This window comes from Miniopterus natalensis, chromosome X (genome assembly GCF_054644295.1).
Source record: "Miniopterus natalensis isolate mMinNat1 chromosome X, mMinNat1.hap1, whole genome shotgun sequence".
NCBI lineage: Eukaryota > Metazoa > Chordata > Mammalia > Chiroptera > Miniopteridae > Miniopterus > Miniopterus natalensis.
In genome coordinates, this window is record NC_142103.1 from 16,207,788 (window position 1) to 16,234,404 (window position 26,617).

At 36.0% G+C, this 26,617-nt stretch overlaps 1 protein-coding gene across 2 annotated transcripts in view; it reads left to right on the plus strand.

The window, feature by feature from the left end:
• The window catches only part of CUL4B (cullin 4B), a 34,806-nt gene extending 11,855 nt beyond the window's left edge, over nt 1-22,951 (plus strand). The window contains exons 4-21 of one of the 2 annotated variants that reach the window (XM_087829481.1): nt 2,707-2,810; nt 4,208-4,277; nt 5,709-5,782; nt 6,531-6,693; nt 6,839-6,928; nt 7,227-7,309; nt 7,949-8,016; nt 8,966-9,084; nt 9,547-9,739; nt 10,604-10,708; nt 11,484-11,594; nt 12,048-12,139; nt 13,208-13,315; nt 13,582-13,695; nt 14,359-14,464; nt 15,581-15,753; nt 17,400-17,552; nt 20,986-22,951. In XM_087829481.1, coding sequence (XP_087685607.1) covers nt 2,707-2,810; nt 4,208-4,277; nt 5,709-5,782; nt 6,531-6,693; nt 6,839-6,928; nt 7,227-7,309; nt 7,949-8,016; nt 8,966-9,084; nt 9,547-9,739; nt 10,604-10,708; nt 11,484-11,594; nt 12,048-12,139; nt 13,208-13,315; nt 13,582-13,695; nt 14,359-14,464; nt 15,581-15,753; nt 17,400-17,552; nt 20,986-21,081 — 2,022 coding nt within the window. In that variant the 3' untranslated portion in view covers nt 21,082-22,951. The remainder of the gene's footprint in view (nt 1-2,706; nt 2,811-4,207; nt 4,278-5,708; nt 5,783-6,530; nt 6,694-6,838; nt 6,929-7,226; nt 7,310-7,948; nt 8,017-8,965; nt 9,085-9,546; nt 9,740-10,603; nt 10,709-11,483; nt 11,595-12,047; nt 12,140-13,207; nt 13,316-13,581; nt 13,696-14,358; nt 14,465-15,580; nt 15,754-17,399; nt 17,553-20,985) is intronic. The other variant, XM_087829482.1, reaches the window with a different exon arrangement.
• Nucleotides 22,952-26,617: the final 3,666 nt, after the last annotated feature.

The following is a 26,617-nucleotide window of genomic DNA, read 5'->3' on the forward strand; positions in this document are numbered from 1 at the left end:
ATTCTTACTGTGGCTTCTCAAAAAATTTTGGAAGCCACTGTTTTAGGCACACAGGGCTGCCCTAAAATAATCCTTGCTTGAAAGTAAGGGAAGCAGTGTTTAGATCACAGGCTGTGTAGATTATAAACAGACGAGATTAAATGATAAGCAGGCCTTGAATGTCACGCTAAAATAAAAAGTGTGGTGTGGGAGCAGGGAGATAGAAAGGCTTTTATTGGGTAAGGCAAGTATTTAAGTACTTTGAATACTTAATATATTTACCTGGTTCAAAGCCCAAAAAGTTTCACAGAGTATGTAGTAAAAAGTTTCACTTCCACCCCCTCCTCCAACCCCCAGCTAGTTTCGCTCTCCACAAACGTTACTACATGGAGGGTATCTTTCCAAGATTTTTTATGTATGTAAAAACAACTGTGTGTGCTTTTATTCATCTTCTCTTTTTTACATAAATGATAGTAGGCCATGTACCACACTGCACTGTTCAGTTCTTTGTATTTTTTATCCCTATTGTGGAATTTCTCCATTATAGTACTTGAAGTGCTTGATGGAAGGTTGTTGAGGAAGGGAAATCACTAGATCTGGTCTATATGTTAAGCAGTTAAAGCGAAATTAGAGAAGCAGAGTGTTCTCTTCCAACTTGACCTTCAAAATTAACCTTAGATGTTCCTGCCATTCCTGCTTTTCTTTCCTCTAACATCTTAAACCACCCTCCAACTAAACACATTTGAGGCTGTATGCATATAAAGCCCAGCTTACTTCTCTATTTCTCACCATTCCCACTAGTGCTCTATCCATTTCCCTCTGGGTCTTTGGGACTCCACCTCTTTACTACTCAGGAAGCATTTCCTGCCTTGCCCCTGACCTAAAGACTGGATTAGGGACCTCACCTCTATGCTTGTCCCCATCACAGCACCTAGCACAGTGTATTGTAATTGTATGTTTTTTGGCCAGTTTTCTTCTTACACTATAGAAGTCTCTTCTATGTGCAGGACACATTGCTAGTTATAGGTATGTTAGTTTTTTTGAGTATTTACTATATTCACCTTATTCAAAGCCCCCAAAAGTATTAAAGAACATATAGAGATTTGAGCACATGGTCTCTTTCAGTAATTAAGGAGAATTGGGGGACAGGATATACACATGAAGACGTGGTAATGACTCAGTGACAAGTCATTGTGGAACGATTGGTAATAGTGCCAGGTGAGTCACTAGTTGCTGAGGCAATTAAGGGGAGCTTTATAGGAAGAAGTGAGGTCTAGTTGAGTAGTAAGGGAATATAGTATCTTGTGTGAGAAGGTAAATAGATGCTTCGAGAACTACTGTATGGGAGAAGGAGGAACACAGCAGAAGGGAATGGAGAGATAGGACTTGGAGAAGTCCTGGAAGTGGGTAGGAAATGTTGAAAGTGGGTGGGAGATGATGAAATAGGAAGACGGAATCTAAGCAGGGAAATGAGAAATGCTGAGAAAATGAGTTGCTCAAAAGGAACAGAACACCAAGATACAATGAGAAGAACCCTAAAGGAGGAAGAAGGAGAGCCCGTAGAGGACCCATTTAAAAAAAGGCACATGAATATATAAAGACACCTTTTAGGCTTTTGTGGCCTAACCCAAGGCCCCATGGAAAGTGGCAGTGGAGACTCAGCCTTTTCATTCCTCCTTAGCTGCTGGATCTAATTGGACTGCTGTTTCCTGGTGAGTTGCAGTGACTCCAATGGTATAAGTGGTTTCCTTTAAGCTTTCTTTTCATTTGCTAATTCATTTATTGGACCTGAATACTGGCAATATGACTTGCAACTACATATTTATAAAATTCCACTCCAACCAACAGAACTTGGATGCTCCCTTAGAGTCAATTTTAATGGAATTTTTGCCTTCTGTTGTGGTAAGAAAGGAATCCTGGTGTTATACTTAAGTCATTACTAGTTGGAATTGTAGATTATATCAGGGCTCATCCAAAGAGTTTACCATGGCTATTGTTTTAAGTTTGAAAGTCTTTTGATATACATAACAAGAAACTCACTGAAATCTGAAGTTTTTCCTTTTAGGAGCTGAGTATAAAAGAAGACCAATTCAAGTATTAGAATGGAGTAAAAATAATCCTTTCTTTTGTAATTAATGTTTATTCAGTTCAGATTTTAAAACATATATATTTAAATATTTCTAAACTGGAATGTTGGGGAAAATTCTTAGTGGTTAATTATATCATACTTATAATACTGCTAGAACTAATTTCTGCATTGTTCTGTTCAGGAAAACCAAGGTATAAATTTTTATTCAGTGGTGGTTGGACTGCCTAACCCTTCTAATGAAAAATTGGTGAAATTATTTTTTAGATTCAAAGTGGACTTCTGCTTGTGAAAACAATGGACATTTTAAAAGAACAAGACAGCATTTATATGTAGCAATTGTTATAAATTGAATGTCTTCATGAGGGACGGGGAACTTGGCTTGATTCCCCCTATCCTTAAGACCGTTATAGCCATAATCAATTTATTAATTTGCTTTTTGGTACAGTACATTGGTTATGAAAAAGTTCAACACCCACATGAATATATTGATGTTTTACTTTGTGTTTTAAATATATGTACAACCTTTTTTAATAAGCTTACATGGTAGAAAGACCAAAATAATGATTTTATGTAAATAATTTAGAAACACCCTCCCCCCCCCATTCTTTCCTTAAGCAAGTATGTGTTTAATCTTACAGGCTGTAGAAAATCTCTGTTCTTACAAGATTTCTGCAAACTTGTACAAACAGCTGAGACAGATTTGTGAAGATCACATCAAAGCACAAATTCATCAGTTCAGAGAATATCCTTTTAAAAACAAAACATCTTGTATTTTTATCTTCTATTCCCTTCCTATCACTCATTATTTAATCCAGCTTGAATACAGTCAGACCTCCTTTCTTGAATGTCTCCCATATTGAACAATTCGGTTCTCAACCAAATTGTTCACAGGGAATAAAATGTCTTAGTTGTTGAACCTGACAACCCTTTCCTGCTGATACCTCAGCATGACAAAAAGCGTCTCTTAGGCAACAAATAAAGGAGAAAATGCTTTTGTTGCTGGCGAAATCAACAATTAACACAATTTTAAAACATAAAGAGGCCATCAAGAGTGCTAATGTTGCTAAGGGTGTGAAAGAAACAATGATCACAGGCAATTGAAGAGGTAGAAAAACTGTTGTTGCTTTGGATAAAGGAAAAGCAGTTAGCAGGTGACAGCATTTTGGAGGCAGTGATATATGAATAAGCAAAGATGCCACACACTGACCTGAAAGACACCCCTGGAACGGCTGCTGAAAGTGACTCCTTTTAACACTAGTAGGGGGTGGTTCAATAAATTTAAGAAAAATGTTTGTTTATAGATTAAACAAACATAAGACGTACATAAGACGTGTACTGTATATAAGAAAGGGTAAAATGGAATCATTTGGGGGTCTGAAACAGATTAATTCAATTTACATTATTTCTAATGGGAAAAAATGATTCAGTTTTTGAACAAATCGCTTCTTAAACAGCCTTCTGGAACAAATTAAGTTTGAGAACTAAGGCTCCACTGTACCTGTGTTTTGTAGATTTGTTATTTTTATTTATTTTGCTTCTAGAGAAAGAAACAATTTTTTTATTTTTTAGCTTTAGTGAGGGTCTAAGTCTACTTTGTGGTATTAATGTAAATAAGATGTCCTTACATCTTTACCTTTTTTTTATCCTAACAAATTTCCATGTGAGAAAAGATAATCTAAGGAAATCATAAACTAAAAACACAATGCTCAGTTATGTCTAAGATTTCTTTTTAAAGGTATTTTTAGTGAGATCTAATATTTTTTACAGTTTAAGAAATGACAATTTGTTCTATAATTAAGTGCTGTTTCATTTTATTTAGTATGTAAGGTACTCCATATTTAAGACGAATGTGCTCTTACTTTGCATATATTACTTATACTAAGCACTTTATTTTTTATTTTATTTTTTTAAAAATATATCTTTATTGATTTCAGAGAGAGGAAAGGAGAGGGAGAGAGAGAGACAGAAACATCAATGATGAGAGAGTCACTGACCAGCTACAGCCCGGAACCCGGGCATGTGCCCTGACCGGGAATCGAACCCTGATCGCCTGGATCCTAGGTCAACGCTTAACCGCTGAGCCACGCCCAGTCAGGCAGTATACTAAGCACTTTAAAATATCCTTGACATACATCTCATGGATTCATTGGATAGTGTTCTTTTTCTAAAGAAGATCGATAGATGCTGGCAGAACCACTGTAGACAAATGGTAAGCTGGAAAAAGCATTACATTTCAGCTAAATATTGTAATTTAAAAATAAATTTCTTCAAATATAGGAATGTTAGTTTTAAAAACTTTTCAGGGAGGTAAAGGGGAGAAAATGGGGGACATCTGTAAAACTCTCAACAATAAAATTAATTTTAAAAAAAGAAAAAAGCTTAGGTGCATGGGGTGACTCTCCAACCAACTGAGCCACCTGGCCAGGGTATAAACAAGCATTTTAGAATGAATTACATCTCAGGATCATTTTTATTTTTGTCATACTTAAAAAGTATCTCATTAAAAATGTTATATTTTGTCAATCTTTTTTTAAAAATATGTTTTTATTGATTTGAAAGAGAGAGAAACATCCATGTGAGAGAGAGTCATTGATCAGCTGCCTCCTGCATGGCCCCTAGTGGGTATGCGCCCTGACCAGGAATCAATCCCATCACCTTTTGGTGCATGGGACACCACTTAACCACTTGAGCCACACCAGCTAAGGCACATTTTGTCAATCTTTATGAATATCCTACCCACCATTTGATTACCTATGAAGATACCTGATGGTCCTGTATTTTAGCTTGTTCACATTATAGCCTTTTATTTTCCCCCTATCTGGTATTATTTTATACTATATGTTCTGCAAATTAAAAATCTTAAAATCCATCCCTGTGCCCCAACCCCACAAGTACAATTTAAGGCATTTTTTAAATTATTGTTCTTAATCCTCACCCGAGGATATTTTTTCCATTGACTTTTAGAGAGAGTGGAAGGGAGGGAAGTGGAGGGAGAGAAACATCAGTGTGAAAGAGACACATCAATTGGTTGCCTCTGGCACGTGCCCTGACCAGGCTGGGGATAGAACTTGCAACCCAGGTACGTTCCCTTGACCAGGAATCAAACCTGCAACCCTTCAGTGCTCAGGCCAACACTCTAACCACTGAGAAACACTGTCCAGAGCTTGATTCTCTGGTGTGTTTTTTCCATTTCTTTTTTTTTTTAATTTATTGATTTTAGAAAGCGAGGAAGGGAAAGAGAGAAAAACATCAATTTGTTCCGCTTATTTATGCATTCATTGGTTGATTTTTGTATGTGCCCTGACCAAGGATCGAACCTGCAACCTTGGCACATTGGGATGATACTCTAACCAACTGAGCTACCCAGTCAGGACCTCAGTTACTGCTCAAGTTGCAAAGAAGTCATAGGACCATTTTAAGTGCCCCTTTTCTGGAAACTGCAGCAAGGATTAAGACAATAGAGTAGTTTAATAAAAATGGTATGGGAATATTCTAAGGTAGATCTGTTTATGTGTATGTTTAATCCTAGTAGTCTAGTATATATTCAAGTGAATCCTGCAATTTCTTATTTTATTGAGTGCAAATATTTCGGCCTCACAAAATATAAAAATTTCTTGATTTCTTTTTTTCTTATTGGCAGATCATGATCAGGAGCATTTTTTTGTTTCTGGATAGAACTTACGTTCTTCAGAATTCAATGCTACCCTCCATTTGGTAAGGATGCTAGAAGAAATTTTTGAAAAGATTTGTTACAAATCATAGTCAAATCTTAATTATACTAATTGAAGAGAATAAGTAATACTGTGAATATTCTCCTAAAGTCTCACATTTGGCTTCTGAACTTCTGTTTATAGCAGTTGTACCTTCTTAATTATGTTTTATCTATGCTGATATTGGAGATAGCTAATATTCCCTGCTCCTGTAATAATTTATGAAGAAGTTTTTCTAAGGGAATTAAAATTTGCTCTGAACTGTCTATGAGTGTGTATTATTTTGTTGCTTATCAAGAGTTCGCTCATTATCTTTTAACATTTTTATGGAAAATTCCATGTATACAGGAAAATTGAATACTATAATGAGCTCTTCCCCCCAGCATGTACCTAGCATCTACCAATAGCGATTATCATAGTGCCGATTTTTGAGTACTAAAGCCAGATGACAGATGACCAATTAAGCCTTCATTCAGAGTACAGTGAAGACCATCTTATAACTTTGAACTAATTTTGTCTCTAAATTTGACCAAGGAAGAAATCCACTGAAGACGATAATATAACAAAACTTAGTTATGGAGGAAGACAGGAGTTTAGCTTTAGTTCTCATTAAAGACAAAATGAGTTTCCTGTATACTTTAGTTTAATAATATTATTTAAAATTAATTGTGTGGATTTTATCCTTAATTAACATGTATGTCTCTCCAGAAGTGGTATCATTGTCAATTAGATCATATATATTTTTATTTTAGGGACATGGGACTGGAGTTATTTAGGGCTCATATTATAAGTGATCAAAAAGTCCAGAATAAGACAATTGATGGCATTCTTCTGTTGATTGAGAGGGAAAGAAATGGTGAAGCAATTGATAGAAGTTTACTCCGAAGCCTTTTAAGCATGCTCTCTGATTTGCAAGTAAGTTAACTCCTTCACTTACTACAGAGCTGATGGCTATCCCTAGTTTGATGTGTAAAAACCACATTCACAGTGCTGTTCACATAGAGGACATTCAGTAAATAGTTAATGAATAAATGAACTTTATTTTGTTTCTCCCTCCCAGATTTATCAGGATTCTTTTGAGCAGCGATTTTTGGAAGAAACTAACCGGCTTTACGCAGCCGAGGGCCAAAAATTAATGCAGGAAAGAGAGGTATTTAAAAATCATGATTAATAAGTCCACTATGTCTCACATAGACCTTACTTATAGAACATAAACTGCCCTTTGCATTTATCTTCCCAACATTATGATGCTTTTCTCTCACTTAGGTGCTCCTTTCTTTTCTTTCTTCTTAAAGGCCAGAATTCTGGATCATAAACTCTACCTATAATTTTACATATGATTCAACCCTGTCACATTTGACAGGGCTGCTCCCAGGATCTTTTGGACTTGACATTTTCTGAATGATTTATGGGGAGGAAAACAATAATATAAAAAACTATCTTTGTAGGTTCCTGAATATCTTCATCATGTTAACAAACGTCTAGAAGAAGAAGCAGACAGACTTATTACTTACTTAGATCAAACCACCCAGTAAGTATGACATGCTCTGCCTAATAGCCTTAACCTGCGTTGTTAGATCGCTTGAGGCACTTTAGGCATCCCCAGACATGTTAGTAACTATTTTCAGGCATGACTTGAGATTTTAACAGTTGTTTTTATAATGCAAACTTCAAGTTGTTATTTTTCCCTAGTTAATTAGATTTGATTAAGGATATGATTATTGGTTGTGTGTATGTATTTAGGATGTAATTAAAAAATAGTAGTAAAAGCTGATGTTATCTTTGAAATCTTCAGGCCGATTAAAATTCAGTTGGTGTTCAGAGTAGAAACTGTTTCTGTGCTTCCCTAATATTACCAAGCAAGGAGTTCCTGTAAGCAGCACAGATCGTTTCTTTACCTTCTAATAAAAGCAGAGAAAAACTGCCGTTTTGAAAAGGCAGCCATTGCAAGACCTTAGAAATATTTATTTCATAATGTAAATCAAGTTTTGAAATATGCAATCTTTTCCTTCTTTTAGGCATAGAGTATTGCTGAGCACTGATAAATGTATATGTAGGATAGGAATATTAAAATGAACATAAAATGAGCTATTTGATTTTTCTCACCCAGAAGATTTAAAATTTCAGCAAAGTCAAATCTCAATAACTCTAAACTTTTTTTTCCTTGTAGGAAGTCATTAATTGCTACTGTAGAAAAACAACTTCTAGGTGAACACTTAGCAGCAATTCTTCAGAAAGGTAATTGGCAATTTATAAATCAGATGAGTTTTAAAATGGTAACAGCAAACAATTAGAAACAAATTGTAAAGGTTGCCCTTTTAAAAGCTTCATAGCACACAGTGGCTGCATTTCTGAGGATGTACCACAACCCTTTTTTCCTATTCATCACAGTAAACTTTCAAGAGGTCCCTCTTTCCTTAACTTAAACATACAGGAACTGAGATGAGAGGGGTCCACCACACTGGTAAAGAAGCAGTGGGAATTTTGGGATTTTTGATTTAATTTGAAACCTTACAGTAAGGAAAGGCATTCCTTTTAGCATTAAAGTGTTTTTGTTCATAGCATATAACACCAAGCAGTTCTACCAAGCACTGCTGAGTGATCTTAGAGTATACCCTGCATTTACTTTGACAGTGCCAAAGATAGGAAAAAGTCTTATTTCTCTCCAACAATTTTTTTCTTTTGTATAAAATGGATATATTTTAGAACTTGAACACAGTTACACTGTTATTTCATTCTGAAAATCAAATACATTAGAACCTCATTTAAACTTGGCCTATTAATGTTATGGTTCTTGATACAGTATAGGTCATATCCAGTACTCTGAAATCTAGCTATTTACACTAATGCCAGATATAATAAGGCTACTGCTATGAGGTATTTATAATGTGGATTTATGTAAACCAATTTTTATAAATTGGTTTATACATCTGATCTACCATGCTAAATGGTACAAACCATTACACAATTATTTTTATTTTCATATAGGCTAAAGTTTCCTATATTTAGTTTTCACTTAGAAAGGTGGTTGTCTATTTGGGTTTCATTCAAAGCACAAGTCTCTAAATAAAATTCACAGATTAGTCATAGTTCAGATCAGTATTGCAATAATAATTTAACTTAATTTTTATGAAAATACCTGACACTTTTGTTTACTTTTTAAATACAAAAATGTTTCAAATTTCAGGTTTAAATAGCCTTCTTGATGAAAACCGAATTCAAGATTTATCTCTCCTGTATCAGCTCTTCAGTAGAGTTCGAGGAGGAGTTCAGGTTCTCTTGCAACAGTGGATTGAATACATTAAGGTATTAACAATTAACCTGTGATTTTTTTTCTCCATCATAGCCACTACGTGCCATCTGTACTATCCAGAGTGCATATCAGCAAGCATTTTTACTTGTTAGATCCAATATTTTAAAAAAATTAATCTTCAGAAGATATGCTTAAGTCTTATACTGAAGGCAGATTGCTATTTTTTAAAAACTTAAAGCTGACTTCTTTAAAAGTAGGAAAAAGAGCCTAGAGACCTATAATCATGCCCCATTGTGATATTATATACCCAGTGGTCATGTTATTTTGTGATGCAGATGAAGGGTATCAGTCTAGATGTTTTATCACTTTATTTTTCCTTTTCCTGACTTCAAAAACAGCTTTATTTTACTTTTTGAGATTTAAAAATATGTATACCTACTTAAAATATGATTTGGGGATTGTTTTCATTGTGCATAATTCAATTCTAGTAAAAAATGGTATTTTTTGTTGTTTAGGCATATGGCAGCACAATTGTAATTAATCCTGAAAAAGATAAAACCATGGTTCAAGAATTGCTGGATTTTAAAGATAAGGTGGACCATATAATTGACATCTGTTTTATGAAGAATGAAAAGTTTATCAACGCCATGAAAGAAGCGTTTGAAACCTTCATTAACAAGAGACCAAACAAACCTGCAGAACTTATAGGTATTTTTCCAGTCTCTTTTTCTAGTTATTTAATGTTCTTTTATTCACAAAATTTCAGATGATCTAAAATTTTGACAAGGTTGTAATGTATTAACATCATTTATTTGATATTGCTTAGCTGGTAGTTTCTAAGAACCCGGATGTAAGGAATAAGTCCTTGAAGCTAAAGACTCAAAGCCAGTCAGTCAAACATAATGTTCTTTCATTGCTAAGACAAGTACATTGGACCCTATTTATTTTGATTTATAATAAGCTTGAGATCTGTTTTATAATAAGCCCACAGCAATTTAGAGGTGGGGCAGGGTGCTGTTTTTAGAGGCTCACAGTTAGGGATACAAGAAAGGATAGCAGAAATTAAAATTGCCGGTGAGAAAAGGAAAATGCCCAGGACAAACACCTAATAATCTGGGCCATGTAGTGTAAGGGTGCGGTTTACTGTAGCGCTGCTCAGGTTTTCCCACGCAGGTACCCCTTAATGTCAGAGGAGGATGTACTCAGAATGTCTAGGGTTTTCTGCAAAAAAGATGAAATTTTATTGGTGTACTACTTTTACTTAAATTTTTTGCAAATTTTGCCTTCCAACTCTGGAATGTATATGATTTGTTTTATTAGAAAAGTAGTGTTTAAGATTGCTTACCATCATTGTAAAATGGATACTCTAGTGGAACTAGAGCCAGAAGACTTGGGTTTGAGTTAAGGCTGTGATATTTACTAACTCTGTGACACTGTTAAAAAAAAAAAAAGCTTGTATATCTCTGAAGCATTGAAAAACTCAGTATATCATGCTCCTGTTTGGGTATATGTAATCTCCAGTACATTATGGATACCTATGATCACTAAACAACAGACTTTCCCCCATTTTAGCTAAGTATGTAGATTCAAAGCTTCGTGCTGGCAACAAAGAAGCTACAGATGAGGAACTTGAAAAAATGTTGGATAAAATTATGATCATATTTAGATTTATCTATGGTAAGTTTATTTTTGTTTTAACATTTTTCTTTTAAAACAAAGCACTCAGCAGAGAAATTAGCAAGCATAATCAACCTGGAGGGAGTATTATTTAGAAGTTGATATTCTATTTGGGATATTTAAAAATTCTGTTATATTCCTTGTACTTAATTCATTGGGGTATCTGAAGAATATTATTTAATTGCCCTGTGTTTTGAATTTTCCATTATTAGGAGCCTTGAATTTTGTTACTTGTTAATCTCTAGAGTATTGATGCTAAAGCTACTAGTTGACTAAAAGCTTTTCTAAAGAAAAGTTAATGCAGTCTTATTTTTTTGTAGCAAGGAAATTTTTTGTTGTTGTTGTTAATAATCACTGGAGGATATTTTTTCCATTGATTTTTAGAGAGAGTGGAAGGGAGGTAGGAAGGGAGAAAGGAAGAGAGGGAGAAACATCAATGTGAAAGAGACACATAGATTGGTTGCCTTCTGCAGGCGCCCCAACCAGGGCCTGGGGATTGAACCTGCAACCCAGGTGCATGGCCTTGGCCAGGAATTGAACCCAGGACCCTTTGGTTCGCAGGTCAGTGCTCTGACTACTGATCCACACCGGCCAGGACACAAGGAACTTTTGAGATGTCTGCCTCTAATGTTCCTTGCATTTAACAAACTTGGATAAAATGTACAAATTGAAATAAGTTGGAATAATCGTAGGGTTTATTAAATACTTTGAAGCAGTTTTAATTGGAAGTTTTAATTGGAATATTATTAGAGTTTTGTTTTATTATTTAACATAGGCAAGGATGTTTTTGAGGCCTTCTACAAGAAAGATTTAGCCAAACGCCTGTTAGTTGGGAAGAGTGCATCTGTAGATGCTGAAAAGTCAATGCTTTCCAAACTTAAACATGGTATGTTTGTCATTCTTTCTGTTCATTTTCTTCTTTGATTTCTGGCGGGGCGGGGGGGGGGGCAGTTAGCTTAATTTCTACTGTTTTGTCAATTATTCTATGTTCATATGATAAAAATGTAAATTGAATAAGCTCATGAGGTTTCCAATCTATTGTTGCAAACATATCCAGAGCTGTTGCCATTTTTAAAAAATAAGACATTGTTTTTTTTATTATTTGTATGAAAAATTTCCCATTTATTTTATTCCTAAATAGGAGATAAAGTTACTATAGGATTAAAGAGTTTGGTTCTCAATTAGTGGGGCAAACACTCTGGGATAGGGATTTTTTTATTCTTGTGAAGTTACAGATCATATTTCATGCTAAAGTAAGTTTTCCATTCATGTTTTCAAATTTAAATTTTTTGTTTTTAACCACTTTGCTATATTATAAACGTATAAACATCTTTAATAGAATGTGGAGCTGCCTTCACCAGCAAACTTGAAGGAATGTTTAAAGACATGGAACTTTCTAAAGACATCATGATTCAGTTCAAACAGGTAAAAGTGAGTTAAATTCTTGCTTAATTCCTTGAACTTAAATATATTTAATTATCTCCTTGCTGTGGTTTATATCAAAAAGGATAAATAGAAACATGTTTTTGTAAATATTTCATAGCAACTTAAATATTTATAGTAGAGGAAAAATTACCAATGAAATGTAAGTATATTTGACCTACTTCAATATTCTCAATGTACACCCAAGATAACACAAAAATAGAAATAAAATGTGTTGAGCTCAAGTCAGGCCAAGAAAGGCTGTAGCTAGTTAGTGAGAACAGGACTTTCTCCAGCATCTAATCACTGCCGATGATTCGCCTGTTGAAAGCTGGCAATGGAGAGGAAGGAGAAGTGACAGAATGGTTGTGTAAGGCCTTTGGGGACATTTGGAATGAAAAGCTAGATCCACAGTTTTACAGATGTTGTTAGAAGGTGGTTTTGAAATATTTAAGAGCATAGGTACAGTGATAGCAAATTAGATTTTCTTCTCTCAGGGCTTTAATAATGACATCTTTCCCACTGTATTGCTACAGTGGGAAGTGAGAGGTGAAGACTCAAGAGAAAGATCAGGGTCAGTAGGATCATGGGCCCTACGGTAGCTACAGAAAAGGGTTTATCTGCTTTGCCCTTTCCCCTTTTTCTTCCTTCCCCACTTCAGGTCACCCCCTGCAAACAGGCGGTGGAGCAAGTGAAAAACCGGAGACTTGGGCTGGCTGGTGGGGTGAGGAATGGGGGTTGTTGCAAGGTGTTCCAAGCCACATAGGGGCCTCCAAAGGTGGGGACTGCAGGTGGTATGGGGAAAACAATGGAGAAGAGATCCTATAACAGCTTCTAACGAGGTCATGCGATCCTTGTGTGCCATTGTAACAAAATGTTAACCAATGCACTTTTGTGGTGCATTTAATATAGGATTCATTTATACTCTTTTAATAGTTGCCTTTTATTTTAGAGATGGTCAGTATATTTGCATGTAATTTTATAATGGGGAACTTCTTGAATGGGTCATTATTATGCAATGAAATGTATGTACTTTTAGTTTTAAGATCTCAGTATGTATGTTTGATCTTATTGCAGTATATGCAGAACCAGAATGTACCTGGGAATATTGAATTAACTGTGAATATCCTGACAATGGGTTATTGGCCAACATATGTGCCTATGGAAGTCCATTTACCACCAGAGGTAAGTTGCTGTTTAGGACTTGAATTACAAGCTTAGAAATACATGACACTTCCATTTTGTTTGTCATTGAAAAATAGATACTGTTTATAAAAGTTGGTGTCAGTGAACACACCAATACCAAGTGCCAACTGTTTTAATATTTTACTCCTTCTATTTATATTACTCTTGTATTAATATCATTAGAGCATAGCTAAAGGTGCCAAGTTTCTGGGTTCAGGGCCGATTGGAAACAGAGCTTAAATAAAGCTTTATTTTATTTACTGTAGATGGTAAAACTTCAGGAGATTTTCAAGACATTTTACCTAGGCAAACATAGTGGCAGGAAACTTCAGTGGCAGTCAACCCTAGGACACTGTGTGCTAAAGGCAGAATTTAAAGAGGTAAGTGTATGTTCCCCAAACTTAGTTTTCACCTTCATCTTTGATATTGAAGTCATCCCTTCTAACTTGTGTATGTTTATCCTTAATATCTGTATGACAGTGATAGCTTGTCATAGCTTTCTGTATATGAATGTAGTCTTTTCCACAATTGATTTGACCCTGCTGCAAAACCAAAAACAATAGCCCTTTCACCCACTCTTTCCCCACCTGTGGATGCAGAATTCACTGTCACTTCTTGACAGGAAGCTGCTTTTGTGTTGCTGGGGGCTAGTGAATAGAGTTTCTGCAGCTTTTCACGACTTACCTGAATCAACAAAAGTCAAAGATGCGTTCAAAATAGTGATTTCTTGCTGCTCATGAGAATTATCTATAATGACACTTAAGAAGGCTAAGTTACTAATTTTCATTACTTTGTTGTTCAGTTTTAATTCTAAGACTTTAAAAAAGACCTGTAGAAAGGTCACTCAGTCCTTCCTCCTGTTTTAGATAGGACCACACCTAAGCCCTACACTGAACATACTGGTTTTTCTGGATACTAATTCCATGTTTCTAAGAGCACTAATTGAAAAAAATGCTTTTTTCTGTAAGAGATTATTAGTTATTTCATTAACGTTTCGTGTGTTTTTTTAAAATGATGGCTAAACACTGCCGTTTCTCCAACAGGGTAAAAAAGAACTCCAGGTCTCTCTTTTTCAAACACTGGTGCTGCTAATGTTTAATGAGGGAGAGGAGTTCAGTTTAGAAGATATCAAGCAGGCTACCGGAATAGGTTTGTGTCAAATCAATCGATTAGCAAGCATTATTCAGTGTCCACTATGTGCATTCCGCTAGGTTAAGAGCTCTGGGGGGGATACAAAGGAATAATCCCTCTTCTCAGCACTCATAATGTAACCACTGGGAAAGGGGGAAATGACACTTGAAATAATTTCAAGTACCAATTTGTGGTGCTGACTAGTAGTGTGTTAGGAATTCGGCAAAGCAAGAGATCACTGTGGACTGGTACAACTGAGAAAGCCTTCGTGAAGGGGGTGGCACTTGAGCTGGGCCTTCACGTTTTAGCTAGGGAGAAAGCGTGTGCTGCAAGCGGAAATATCGGGAGAAAAGACTTGGTGGTAGGAATGAGCATAGCAGGAGCGGGAGTCATGAAGAGTTTAACTGCAGCGCAGACTAGGGAGATAGGTAGATGGGCAGAGCGTGATCATGGAGGGCCTTACAGATCTGGCAAGTGAAGCCTGCATTGTAGGGTCTCAAGTGTGTGACATATTGGAAGGGACTTACCTGGACAACTTCCCTGGAATCAGTAGACAGTAGGGCAGCTTGGAAGAGGATGAGGTTCCCGTCCAGAAACTAGTGGGGTGATTCAGGCATAAAGTGATGGGGGCTTAGACTAGAACAAGGCCAATGAGAGCAGAGAAGAGGCATCTCTAAGCAACAACTTACTAGATAAGTGGAGAATGAAGGAGAAGGAAGAGTCAGAGATGGTTTCAGGGTTTCTCACCCTAATAGGTTGGTAGCTTCACAACTAACAGTTGGAAAGAGGACCCAGTTTTATGGGAAAGATGGTGAATAAAATTTTGAACGTACTGGAGGTGATGATAGTAAAAACAGCCAGGTGGAGGTGTCCTTTAAATATGGGACTGGAAAAAAGTGAGATGTTGTTTCTGAAGGTTTGGTTAGTCATTCACATGGAATGATGATTGAATTTTCAGAGGATGACCTGGAAAAAAGCCATTGGATAGAACAGAGAGGGAGCCACTGGTGACCTTGGGATAAAAAGGAAACAGTTTTAATAGAGGGATGGGGTGGAAGCTAGATTGAGGTTGAATGTAGCTCTTCTTGTTGACAAGCTAGTAATAAATGACTCAGCCACTATTTTCTTCTTCAGAGGATGGCGAGTTAAGGAGAACACTGCAGTCTTTGGCCTGCGGCAAAGCTAGAGTTCTGGCGAAAAATCCAAAGGGCAAAGATATTGAAGATGGTGACAAGTTCATTTGTAATGATGATTTCAAACACAAACTCTTCAGGATAAAGATCAATCAAATCCAGATGAAAGAAACGGTATTTCTTTTACATTCTCCTCATTGTAATGCACTGGAATTACATGCGTTCATAATAAACATTTATAAAGAAGATTTTATACTAATAATACTACCACTAACATTAAATTTCCTATGCCTGTAGCCAGCTCAGTGTATTTCATTATTTGATTTTGTGTTTTTGGGGGGGGCAGGTGCATACAGTTGGACCTGATACTCAACATAGTTTTATATCCTGTTTTTTGTGTTTCGTATTAAATCTTTAGACTTTTTCCATGCCATTAAATATCTTGATAAAATGGCAGATGGCCACACAATATTCTTTTACATGGCTATTATAATTTATTCAACGAGTGTCCACTATTGGGCAGCTAAATGAATAACTTTTTAGTATTGTAAATAAAACTGTAAGAAACTCTTTGTACCTAAATCTTAATCTCTCTCAGCCTTCCCTTATGGTAAATTCATGGAAGAAGACCTTTTAGGCCAAAGAGTATGAACATTTTAAGTCTTAATACATTATATCATTGTGTTTCAGAGAGGCTGTACCAATTTACACTGTCTAGCAGCGTGACTGCCTGTCTTAACAGTGCACTCGCCAGCACTAAAGATTGTATTTTCTTTTTAAAATCTTTGCCAACTTGCTTGATGAAAAATCTAATTGATTTAGTATTTCTTTGATTAACAGTAAATATTTTGTTGGTTTTTGTCTTTTGAATTTGTAAGGACTTTAAAAAAAAAATCTATATCTTTATTGATTCCAGAGAGGGGCAGGGAGAGGGGGAGAGACAGAAACATCAGTGATGAGAGAGCCATTGATTGGCTGCCTCCTACGTGAGGCCCTCAAGCCCTAAACCCAGGCATGTGCCCCAACGAGGAATCGAACCGGGATCTCCTAGATCATAGGTTGAAGGTCAACTCCTGAGCCATGCTAGCCAGGCTGTAAGGACTTTTATTAAGGAAACCGACAAGTATAGCATTTCTTGAAACTAGTTGTTTTCAGTTTCAGTAGATTTAATGTAGGGCTTGAGAGAATGTTTTCATGTGGGACAGAGGTCAGTATCTCAAAACAGTGTCTGTTTTATTCACATTCACATCAAATGTGTGATATTCCCTTAGCAGATCACAGTGTCCTTTTCAAACATTTAGGCTATATCAGAAAGAAGCTGATGGCAAAAAGCCCAGACTATTCTTTTGATTTATGTGCTAAAGATGAATTAAAATTGGTAAACTGACTCCTAAACTCCTAAATTTGTTAGTCTTGAATGAATATAAGCACTAACAATGTTCATTTCTGATTCAATTACAAAAAATTATTTAAAAAAAATTTTTGACTCCATTAGTTTAGCTAGTTAGTACCATACTTTGAGTCAGAGGTCAGAGTCAATAATTTTTACAGAGAAGCTAATATCAAACAGAAATCTAGTCAACAACCCCTTGTGGCATATTTAGAAGATTTCAAGGACAGAGTAAAAGAAAATGATAAATTTTGCATCAGCTGGTCTCTACTTCTAGAAAAGCAACTGTCATTTTCCATATTTATAAAGTTCCTTTAGATAATTCAGCATATTTAACACATTAACAGTGTGTCACATTCATAAAATGTACAATTTGTATAAGTAAGTTTTACTTCAAATACAATTCCAAATTTTGAAACTGTTTTATTAGGTGGAGGAACAAGCAAGCACTACAGAACGAGTATTCCAAGACAGACAGTATCAAATCGATGCTGCAATTGTTCGAATTATGAAGATGAGGAAGACACTTAGCCACAATCTCCTGGTTTCAGAAGTGTACAACCAGTTGAAATTTCCAGTAAAGGTACGTACTTCTGTATTTTCATATTGAGCTTATTATATATAAAAGAATACATTCGATTTTCAAACATGAATCTTACAAACGTAGATTAAAGCCTCAAGATCATTTGGAGGGACGAAAGTTTTTTTAAATATTTTTTTTTTAAATTGATTTTAGAGAGGAAGAGGGAGGGGAGAGAGGAGAAACATTGATGTGAGAGAGAAACAGCAATCGGCTGCCTCCCATACACACCCCAACTGGGGACCAAAACCACAACCTGGGTATGTGCTCTGACTGGGAATTGAACCAGCGACCTTTCCATACACAGGACAACACTCAACCAACTGAGCCACACCTGCCAGGGCAAGGGACAAATGGTTTAATTTCTCATGTTCATATATATGATTCAAAAAAACTTTATTGGTATATGTGGGCAGCTGTGACAAAAGAGGAAAAACATTTTATTTTTTATTTTATTTTATTTTTTTACTTTTTAAAATTTATTTTAATTTTATTTTTGTTTAAAATATTACAGATGTCCCTTTTTCTCTCCAATGACCCATTCCATCTGGTCCCATCCTCCTCCCTAGTCCCTCTCCTGGGAAAACATTTTATAAAAGCTCTTATGCCTGAATGTTTAGCTGCAAAATGAGTCTTTGAATTTTTCAAGTTTATTCACTGTATTTTTTTGAGCTTCTTTGTTATTTTTTTTCCTTGAAATAACTTGTTACAGCATTGGGAATATAGTCAGTAATACTGTAATTACTGTGTATGGTCCCAGGTAGGTACTAGAATTATAAGGGGCATCACTTCATAAATTATACATTTGTCTAACCACTGTGCTCTACACCTGAAACTAATATAAAATAATACTGAATGTCGACTGTAATTGAAAAAAAAAAAAAAATATATATATATATATATATATAGAAATAGCTTGGTATGTGACAGATCGGATTATTTTAAATTAAATGTTTTGTTTAGTTAGCTTAAATGAGTGTCTTTTAAAAACTCTATACCAATAACTAGCTATCATTAGCCATCTTTTTGAAAAGTTTAGCAACAGTTCTAGTAAACTGAAATTGGTTATTAAATGGACGTTCCAGTGTAAATGCCCAATAATAAAGAGGCTTAGAAAATGTGGTGGTGTGCTGCACTGTTCTCCAAATTTTAGACAATTTCCAAATGCTTGTGATGATAAACACTTGGTAGAGTTTGGCTAGACCCTTGAATATTGGGGTCCTCATGAGCCTTGGGCTTGTTTTTTAATCCTCACCCGAGGATATTTTTTCCATTGCTTTTCAGAGAGCGTGGAAGGGGGGGGGGGGAGGGGGGGAGGGAGGGGGAGAGAGAGAGAGAGAGAAAGAAACATCGAAACATCAATGTGAGAGAGACACATCCATTGGTTGCCTCCTGCACGCACCCTGACCAGGCCGGAGATTGAGCCTGTAACTGAGGTACATGCCCTTGGTCAGAATCCAACTAGGGACCCTTCAGTCCGCAGGCCAACGCTCTAACCACTGAGCAAAACCAGTTAGGGCTTGTTTTTTCTTTTATAAAGAGAGGATAGTAGTAGTACTTAACCTTGTTAGGATTATTGTGAGGCTTAAATGAGACAATATATATAAAAAAAAAACTTATCACTGGGCCTGGAACATAATAAGTGCTCATTAGCTGTTAATGCTAACAAGGTAGGCTCTCTGTCTTCTCCAAACCTAACACTGCCTCGTCATTACCACACTGTCACAACCATTCACCTCTAGCCAGAGATCACTGATGCTAGAGAAGGTAAGAGGATCACTATAATAAATATTGTGCTGAGATTCTAGGTTGCCCATAATTAAGAGAAAGCCATTTTGACTTTTAAACCTTGGAATTACTGGGTGATATTATGGCTGAAATTTTGGCTGCCCATCAGACTACTTTCCCTCTTTAACCCTCTTGATCAAGGCGTCATTATACACAATCTGAAAATCTCTCTATTAGCAAGCAAGATTGTATTTTTATGGGCTAGATACAAAAGACAGTGGAGTTTTGTCACCCAAGAGCTAAGAATACAATCATAAAAAAAACTCATAAGCTTTCTTGATTTTTTTTTTTTTTTTAACCACAAGTAGGATTCAAAAATCTAAATCATTTATAGTAGGTAACAGTTAAATCTTACATTAAACCTGGAATACAAAGATCAAGCCATTTGTTGTTAGTATTCTTATAAATAGTGATTTCTGCAGTACATTTTTTGTCCTTTAGTATATTTATTTATTTTTAATCCTCACTTGAAGATATGTTTATTGATTTTTAGAGAGGGAGAGAGAAAAAGAAACATCAATTGGTTGCCTCCCATACACTCCCTGACCAGGAATCAAACCCACAACCTTTTGGTGTACGGAACTATGCTCCAACCGAGCCACCCAGCCAGGGGCAGTACATTTTTTATTTAATAAAAATGCTGCCTGACTTTCAGAATTAGCTTTTGCCCAAATTTAAGGTCTACCTATCTTCGCAAATGGTCTTGGCAAAATTAAATAACATTCTGTCTCCCTAAACTTATAATGTGTTTCTCATGTGAAGTTTTGAGTTAGTCTTTTGTATTTGTGCAGAGAATAGCTCATTCTTAGAAGACCTCTTTAAAATAGAAAGTGTTATATAATAATATGACAAGGTGTGGCAGTATGTGTATAGTTTAAAACATTTCTTAACCTGGTTTATTTTCATTATACTTTATCTTTTAAAAAAATAAAAAATAGCCCGGCCGGGCGTGGCTCAGCGGTTGAGCGTTGGCCTAGGATCCAGGAGATCGCGGTTCAATTCCCGGTCAGGGCACATGCCCAGGTTTCGGGCTTGGTCCCCAGTTGGGGGCGTGCAGGAGGCAGCCAATCAATGACTCTCTCATCATTGATGTTTCTCTCTCTCTCTCCCCCTTTCCTTTCCTCTAGCTGAAACCAATAAAGACATACTTTTTTAAAAAAATTTTTAAAAATAAAAAATTAAAAGCAAAAATTAGCCCTTGCGGTGTTGCTCAGTGGTTAGAGTGTCAGCCCATGCACAGAAGGGTTGCGGGTTCAATTTCTGGTAAAGGGCATGTGCCTGGGTTGCAGGTGCAATCCCCAGACCCAGTCGGGGCATGTGTGGGAGGCAACCAGTCCATGTGTCTCTCTCACATCTATGTTTCTCTCTCTCCCCTCTTTCCTCTCTCCCCTCTCCCCTCTCTCTCCCCTCCCCTCTCTTCTTTCCCCTCTCCTCTCGCTCCCCACCCCTTCTTCCCTCCCTCCCTTCCACTTTCTCTGAAAATCAATGGAAAAAAATACCCTCTGGTGAGAAAAAAAAAAAAAAAGTAAAAATAAAAAGGTACATTAAATCAGTGAGCTAAAACTGTTCTTTTTTTAATGGGGTGTTGGTAAATGGGTCTGAGCCAATGAATATGAGCTTTGCACTGAAAATTTACCTTCTCTTACAGCCTGCTGATCTTAAGAAGAGAATAGAATCCTTAATTGACCGGGACTACATGGAAAGAGACAAAGAAAACCCAAATCAGTACAACTACATTGCATAAAATTTTGGCCTTGGAGCATTTTGTGTCTCATGCTGTAGCCAGTGGATAAACTTAACTTGTTGATCCTATATTGTTTGACTTCTTTTATACTACCAATGACCAAATGAAGCAGTGTAATGGAAATAGTTGAGTGGACATTTTCAGTGGTTAACATGCTCATTAAAAGAGTAATACTTACCTTTAAGAAGAATGTTGTTGAACTCTTTGCATGTTATTTAGTATGATGTGCAGAAAACTTAAGAAAGTACTTGGTCTTCATGATTCCTCTTTGGAAATGGGGAAGAGGTCCCTATGGCTATTAAAAAGGGGGCGTTCTTATACACCGTTAATTATGAAGCAAAGGTTTATTTGCTTAAAATGTCATTTAAAGATACTTAAACTGCATGCAAACTTTATTTACTGTACAGAGTTCTGGATGTATTTATCAAATAGAAAAACCACCCTGGACTTGGTTGTTCACCTGTTTTGTGATTTCCCTTGGAAAGAAAAATAAGTTGTCACAGCTAATGATATTTTACTAAGTAATGTTCTGTTACACTCAAAGGGTTGTTTTGAAAAATTTATTTGGAAACAAGTTTTCAAGTAGAGGGACAGTTGCTTATATAACCTCTTGTATATACACATCCTCAAATGTTCCATTTATGGCTATGGGATGTGTGTATATGGCTTAGCCCTGAGTTTACTGTGCTAATTAACAGGTACTTCTAAAAATAGCTGAAATAGAAAATTGCTGATCATTTGTTCTAGAAGAACAAAGTAGGAGAGAAAAATACAACTCTTTCTTCATATTAAAAATGAATACAATATGAACATTGCAAAAGAGACCAAAACCCGCATATTTTGTAAATTTTTACACAACTAAAAACTCATCAGCTAGTTTTCAACTTCCTTTAGACTTTAATGTTGTTTGAACAGTTTTGTCTTTAACTTGGACCAATTGTAGATTGTTATAGGCTTTTTAGGATTTAGCATTCCTATTTTTTCTACCAGAGTTTTTTTTTTTGTTTTTTTTTTTGGAAGCACCCCAACTCTTTGTTGGTAAATAAGCCTTTACTATCATTTTTATTCTAACTTCCTAAAGCCTTACATGTAAAGGTCCTCCCTCATTTTCTTCACACATCCTCTAGTTGGGAATTTCAAATTCTATTCCTTTCAGAATTGTTTGAAGAGTTATAACGCCGGGACACCTACTTTTCAGGTGAATGTCCTAGGATTGTTCAGACATAGAAAATAGCAAAAGTATTGTTTTTCAAATTGACAGTGTGAGTAAAAGGATTCTCTTTACCACCAGTGGGTTTTTTGTTTTGTTTTGTTTTTCTTTTGTATTTGTTTTTCCTTGAAGCTTTGAAATTTATTGATCATGAAGGAAAAGCAGAAAATTTTGTTCTGGTTTTTTAAAATTAGAACTGCTTTAATGCTTTTTGTAGCAGTATATTTCCTTGACTATTTGGAGCCATTAGGAAGAATACCTAGGTTTTAGCCAGAGACTTGGTTTTTGTGTCTAGTATTATTTTCTTGAGTTCTCAAAGACCTGTGAACAGCTATTTTAACAAAGTTGCCTGTGTCTCTCTAATTGCGTCAGTGTGCACATTGTTGTGTAACGGTATGTGGTATTTCTAATCCTTCCTAATTTTCTTTTGAACAGCCATTAACTTTATATTCTCAGCTATTTTGGTGTTTCCTTACATGACCTCATCTGACTAGGAAATGCAACTATTTTGTTCACCCATTCACCATACTGGGCCATCTACATCAGTGTTCTAACTCATCCCTGATGGTCTCTGAGATACGTGGACTGTTCAACAAGACTTGGTAGTTACTCTTAAGAAATTTTTAGGTAGAATTGGTCCTGTTAGGAGGAGACTCTTGCTGTCACCTTCATCATCTTGAAAGCTGGTCCCTTCCCTGAGGCTTTTAATTTTTTTGAAAACTTGATGCTGGTTCAGCTGAAAAATTGGCAAGACTATTAAAAAACAAGTTGAGGGGAGCTGTTTAAGAAATTGAAAAGTAATTGCAAACATTGGATAATTGTGAGTTTTCAGTTGTTGTTCTGTATCAGTTGAATTTTTGTGCTCTTTTTCCTGTGTACGTGGTGGTTCTATTTTTCTTCAATAAAACTTTTATTTAAAAAAAGTTTCTAGAGAAGACCTTTAAAATTCAAATGTTGTAAGAAAGTTATAAAACCACAGACCTTAAAATCTAGGTTCCTAGTGATTTCTTTTCCTGGATTCACACTTACCAGTTTTGTTATTTTTTTCAAACTTCTGTTTCACTTTTGTGGTGGTTTAGTGATAATGCCATAGTATGTGCAAGAGGGAGAAAGGTATGGTAAAGGGTGAGTAAAATTCCCAGGAATCCTCAAGGTGGCTAGATATTCTTAAATGTCATTTTAGAAAAATAGAAATATAAACATTCTTCTATTCAAATCCTCAAAGTCAAATACTTATACAAAGTCAATATGAAACTAGTCTAGATTTATGTGGAGGGCAGAATAAAAGATTAAATACTTTCATTTTTACAGCTCTTGATCTGCCTTTTCTGTTATGAGTTCTGGGCTATATACTCTCACAGTAAGGTTTTCCTCAAGAATTTTACCAAACCAGAAATGAAGAAGCCTTTTTGAACCCAATTCCTGAGTCTGTTGAAAGGCCTCGACATGATGTCTCACCATACTCTTGAAATTCTCATCTTGTAAATGTGTATACAGTTCAGGAAATCAGTTTATTTAGGCATCTGCGTCTCAAGATTTTCAGAAGTTTGTGTTTAGCTTTCTTAAGTTTTTTGTGTGTTTTTTTTACAGTAGCTGTTTTTTGTTTGTTTTAAAGACCATTCTGTTTAATGCTGTGAATGGCAGGAGTGTTATAAACATGTTCTGTTCTCTGATCTACATAAAATTACCAAAATGAATTGTTCATTAAAAAAAAAAAAGGCATAACTAACAGGAATTTGGATAATTATGCTGTATATGGTATCCATGCTAATGCTCCATTAATCAGTATTTTTCAGTTTCCTACAAAAAAATTTTGCTTTGCATTTGAATAATGAAGAGATTTGTTCACCTTGAAATACTTGGTTCAAATTTGACACTTTGTTCAATTATTTTCCTTGCTATTAAAAAAAAAGGTATTTCTTTTTTTGAAAAGGTACATAATATACTTTTTTAAAAAATATATATGTCTTTATTGATTTCAGAGAGATGAAAGGAGAGGGAGAGAGAGAGAGAGAAACATCAATGATGAGAGTCATTCATCGGCTGCCTCCTGCACGCCCCTGACTGGGAATGAAGCCCGCAACCCGGGCATGTGCCGTGACCGGGAATCAAACCCCCCCGATCGCCTGGATCCTAGGTTGATGCTCAACCGCTGAGCCACACCCGGCCGGGCCATAATATACTTTTTTTAAAAATATGTTTTTATTGATTTAAGAGAGAGGAAGGAAGAGAGAGAGAGAGAGACATCAATGATGAAAGAGGGTCATTTGGCCTCCTGCCCGCCCCTGCTGGGGATCGAGGGCAAAACCCTAGCATGTGCCCAGACTGGGAATTGAACCTCGATCTGGATCATAGGTCAATGCTCAACCACTGAGCCACATCGGCCAGGCCATTTTAACCATTTTATTAAAGTATACAATTCAGTGGCTAGTACATTCACCATCACTATTCTCTAGTTCCAGAATATTTTCATCATCCCCAAAAGAAAATCTTTACACATTAAGCATTAACTCCACGTTACCTACCCAGCCTCTGGAAAACACTAATCTGCTTTCTGTCTCTGTGGTTTGCTTAGTCTGGATATTTCATATCAATGGAATCATACAATATGTGACCTTTTGTGTCTGGTTTCTTTTGCCTAGCATAATGTTTTCAAGTTTCCTCCATGATGTAGCATGTTTCAGTACTTCATTTTATGCCTGAATAATAGTATGTATATACTACATTTTGTTCATTCTTTTGTTGATGGAAATTTGGGTTGTTTCCTCCTTTTGGCAGTTGTGATAGTGTGGTTATGAAGATTTGTATACAGATATCTTCAGTTTCCTGTTTGCACGTCTTTGGGGTATATACCCAGAAGTGGAATTGCTTCTCTTCAAACTTTTGGAGGAACCACCAAACTTTCCATAGTAGCTGTATCATTTTACATTTCCAACAGCAGTGTACAAGAGTTTAAATTTTTCCACACCCTTACCAACATTTGTTATTTTCTGTTTTTCCTATTATAGCTATCCTAGTGGGTATAAAGTAGTTTTTGAATTTAATTTCCTTAATGACTAATGATGTTGAACATCTTTTTATGTACTTGTCAGCCATTTGTACACTTTCGTTGGAGAAATGTCTATACAAGTCCTTTGGCTATTTTTTAAATGGTTGGTTTGTCTTTATGTTGTTGAGTTGTAAGGATTCTTTATATATTAGGGATACTAGACCCTTAGCAGATATAATGGTTTGCTAATATTTTCTCCTATTCTGTGGATTGTCTTTTCACCCATTTGATAGTGCCTTTTAAAAATTTTATTTTTCAGTTATAGTCGACTTCATAGTGTCGATGCACAAAAGTTTTCAATTTAATGAAGTTAAAAAATTTTCAATTTAATTAACCTATTTTTTTCTTCTGTGTCTTGTGCTTTTGGTTCATAGCTAAGAAACCATCACCAAATTGGAACCCATGATGATTTGTCCCTATATTTTCTTTTAAGAATTTTGGTTTTATTTCTTACATTTAGGTCTTTAATCTCATTTGAGTTAATTTTTACATATGATATCAAGTAAGCATTCAAAGTTATTATTTTGCAGGTGGCTATCCAGTTGTCCCAGCACCATTTGTTAAAGAGCCTATTCTTTTCTGCATTGAATGGTCTTGTCACCCTTGTTGAAAATCAATTGACCATAATTTCTGTGGGTTTATGTCTGGGCTCTCGTCTGTTTCATTGATTTATATATAGATTGTTATGCCAATACTACTCTGTTTTGATTACTATTGATTTTTAGTAAGATTTGAAATTGGGAAGTGGAGTCTTCTACTTCTTTTTCAAGATTGTTTTAGCTATTCAAGTCCCTTACTATTCCATTTGGATTTTAGGATCAACTTTTCCAGTTTTGCAAAAAAGGCCATGGGGATTTTGATAGGGATTGCACTAAATCTATAGACTGCTTTGAGAGTATTACCATCTTAACAATATTAAGTCTTCCAGACCATGTAAACAAAATGTCTTTCCGCCAAGCTGGCATGGCTCAGCGGATGAGCATCGACCTAAGATCCAGGCGATCAGGGTTCGATTCCCGGTCAGGGCACATGCCCGGGTTGCGGGCTCAATCCCCAATGACACTTTCATCATTGACGTTTCTGTCTGTCTGTCTCCTTTCCTCTCTCTGAAATCAATAAAGATATATTCAAAATGTCTTTCCATTTTTGAAGATATTTTTATTGACTACTTTTTTTAGAGAGAGGATGGGAGAGGGAGAGAGAGAAACATCCATGTTAGAGTGGAACATCAGTCGGCTGCCTCCTGCACGCCCCCTACCAGGGATTGAGGCCACAAC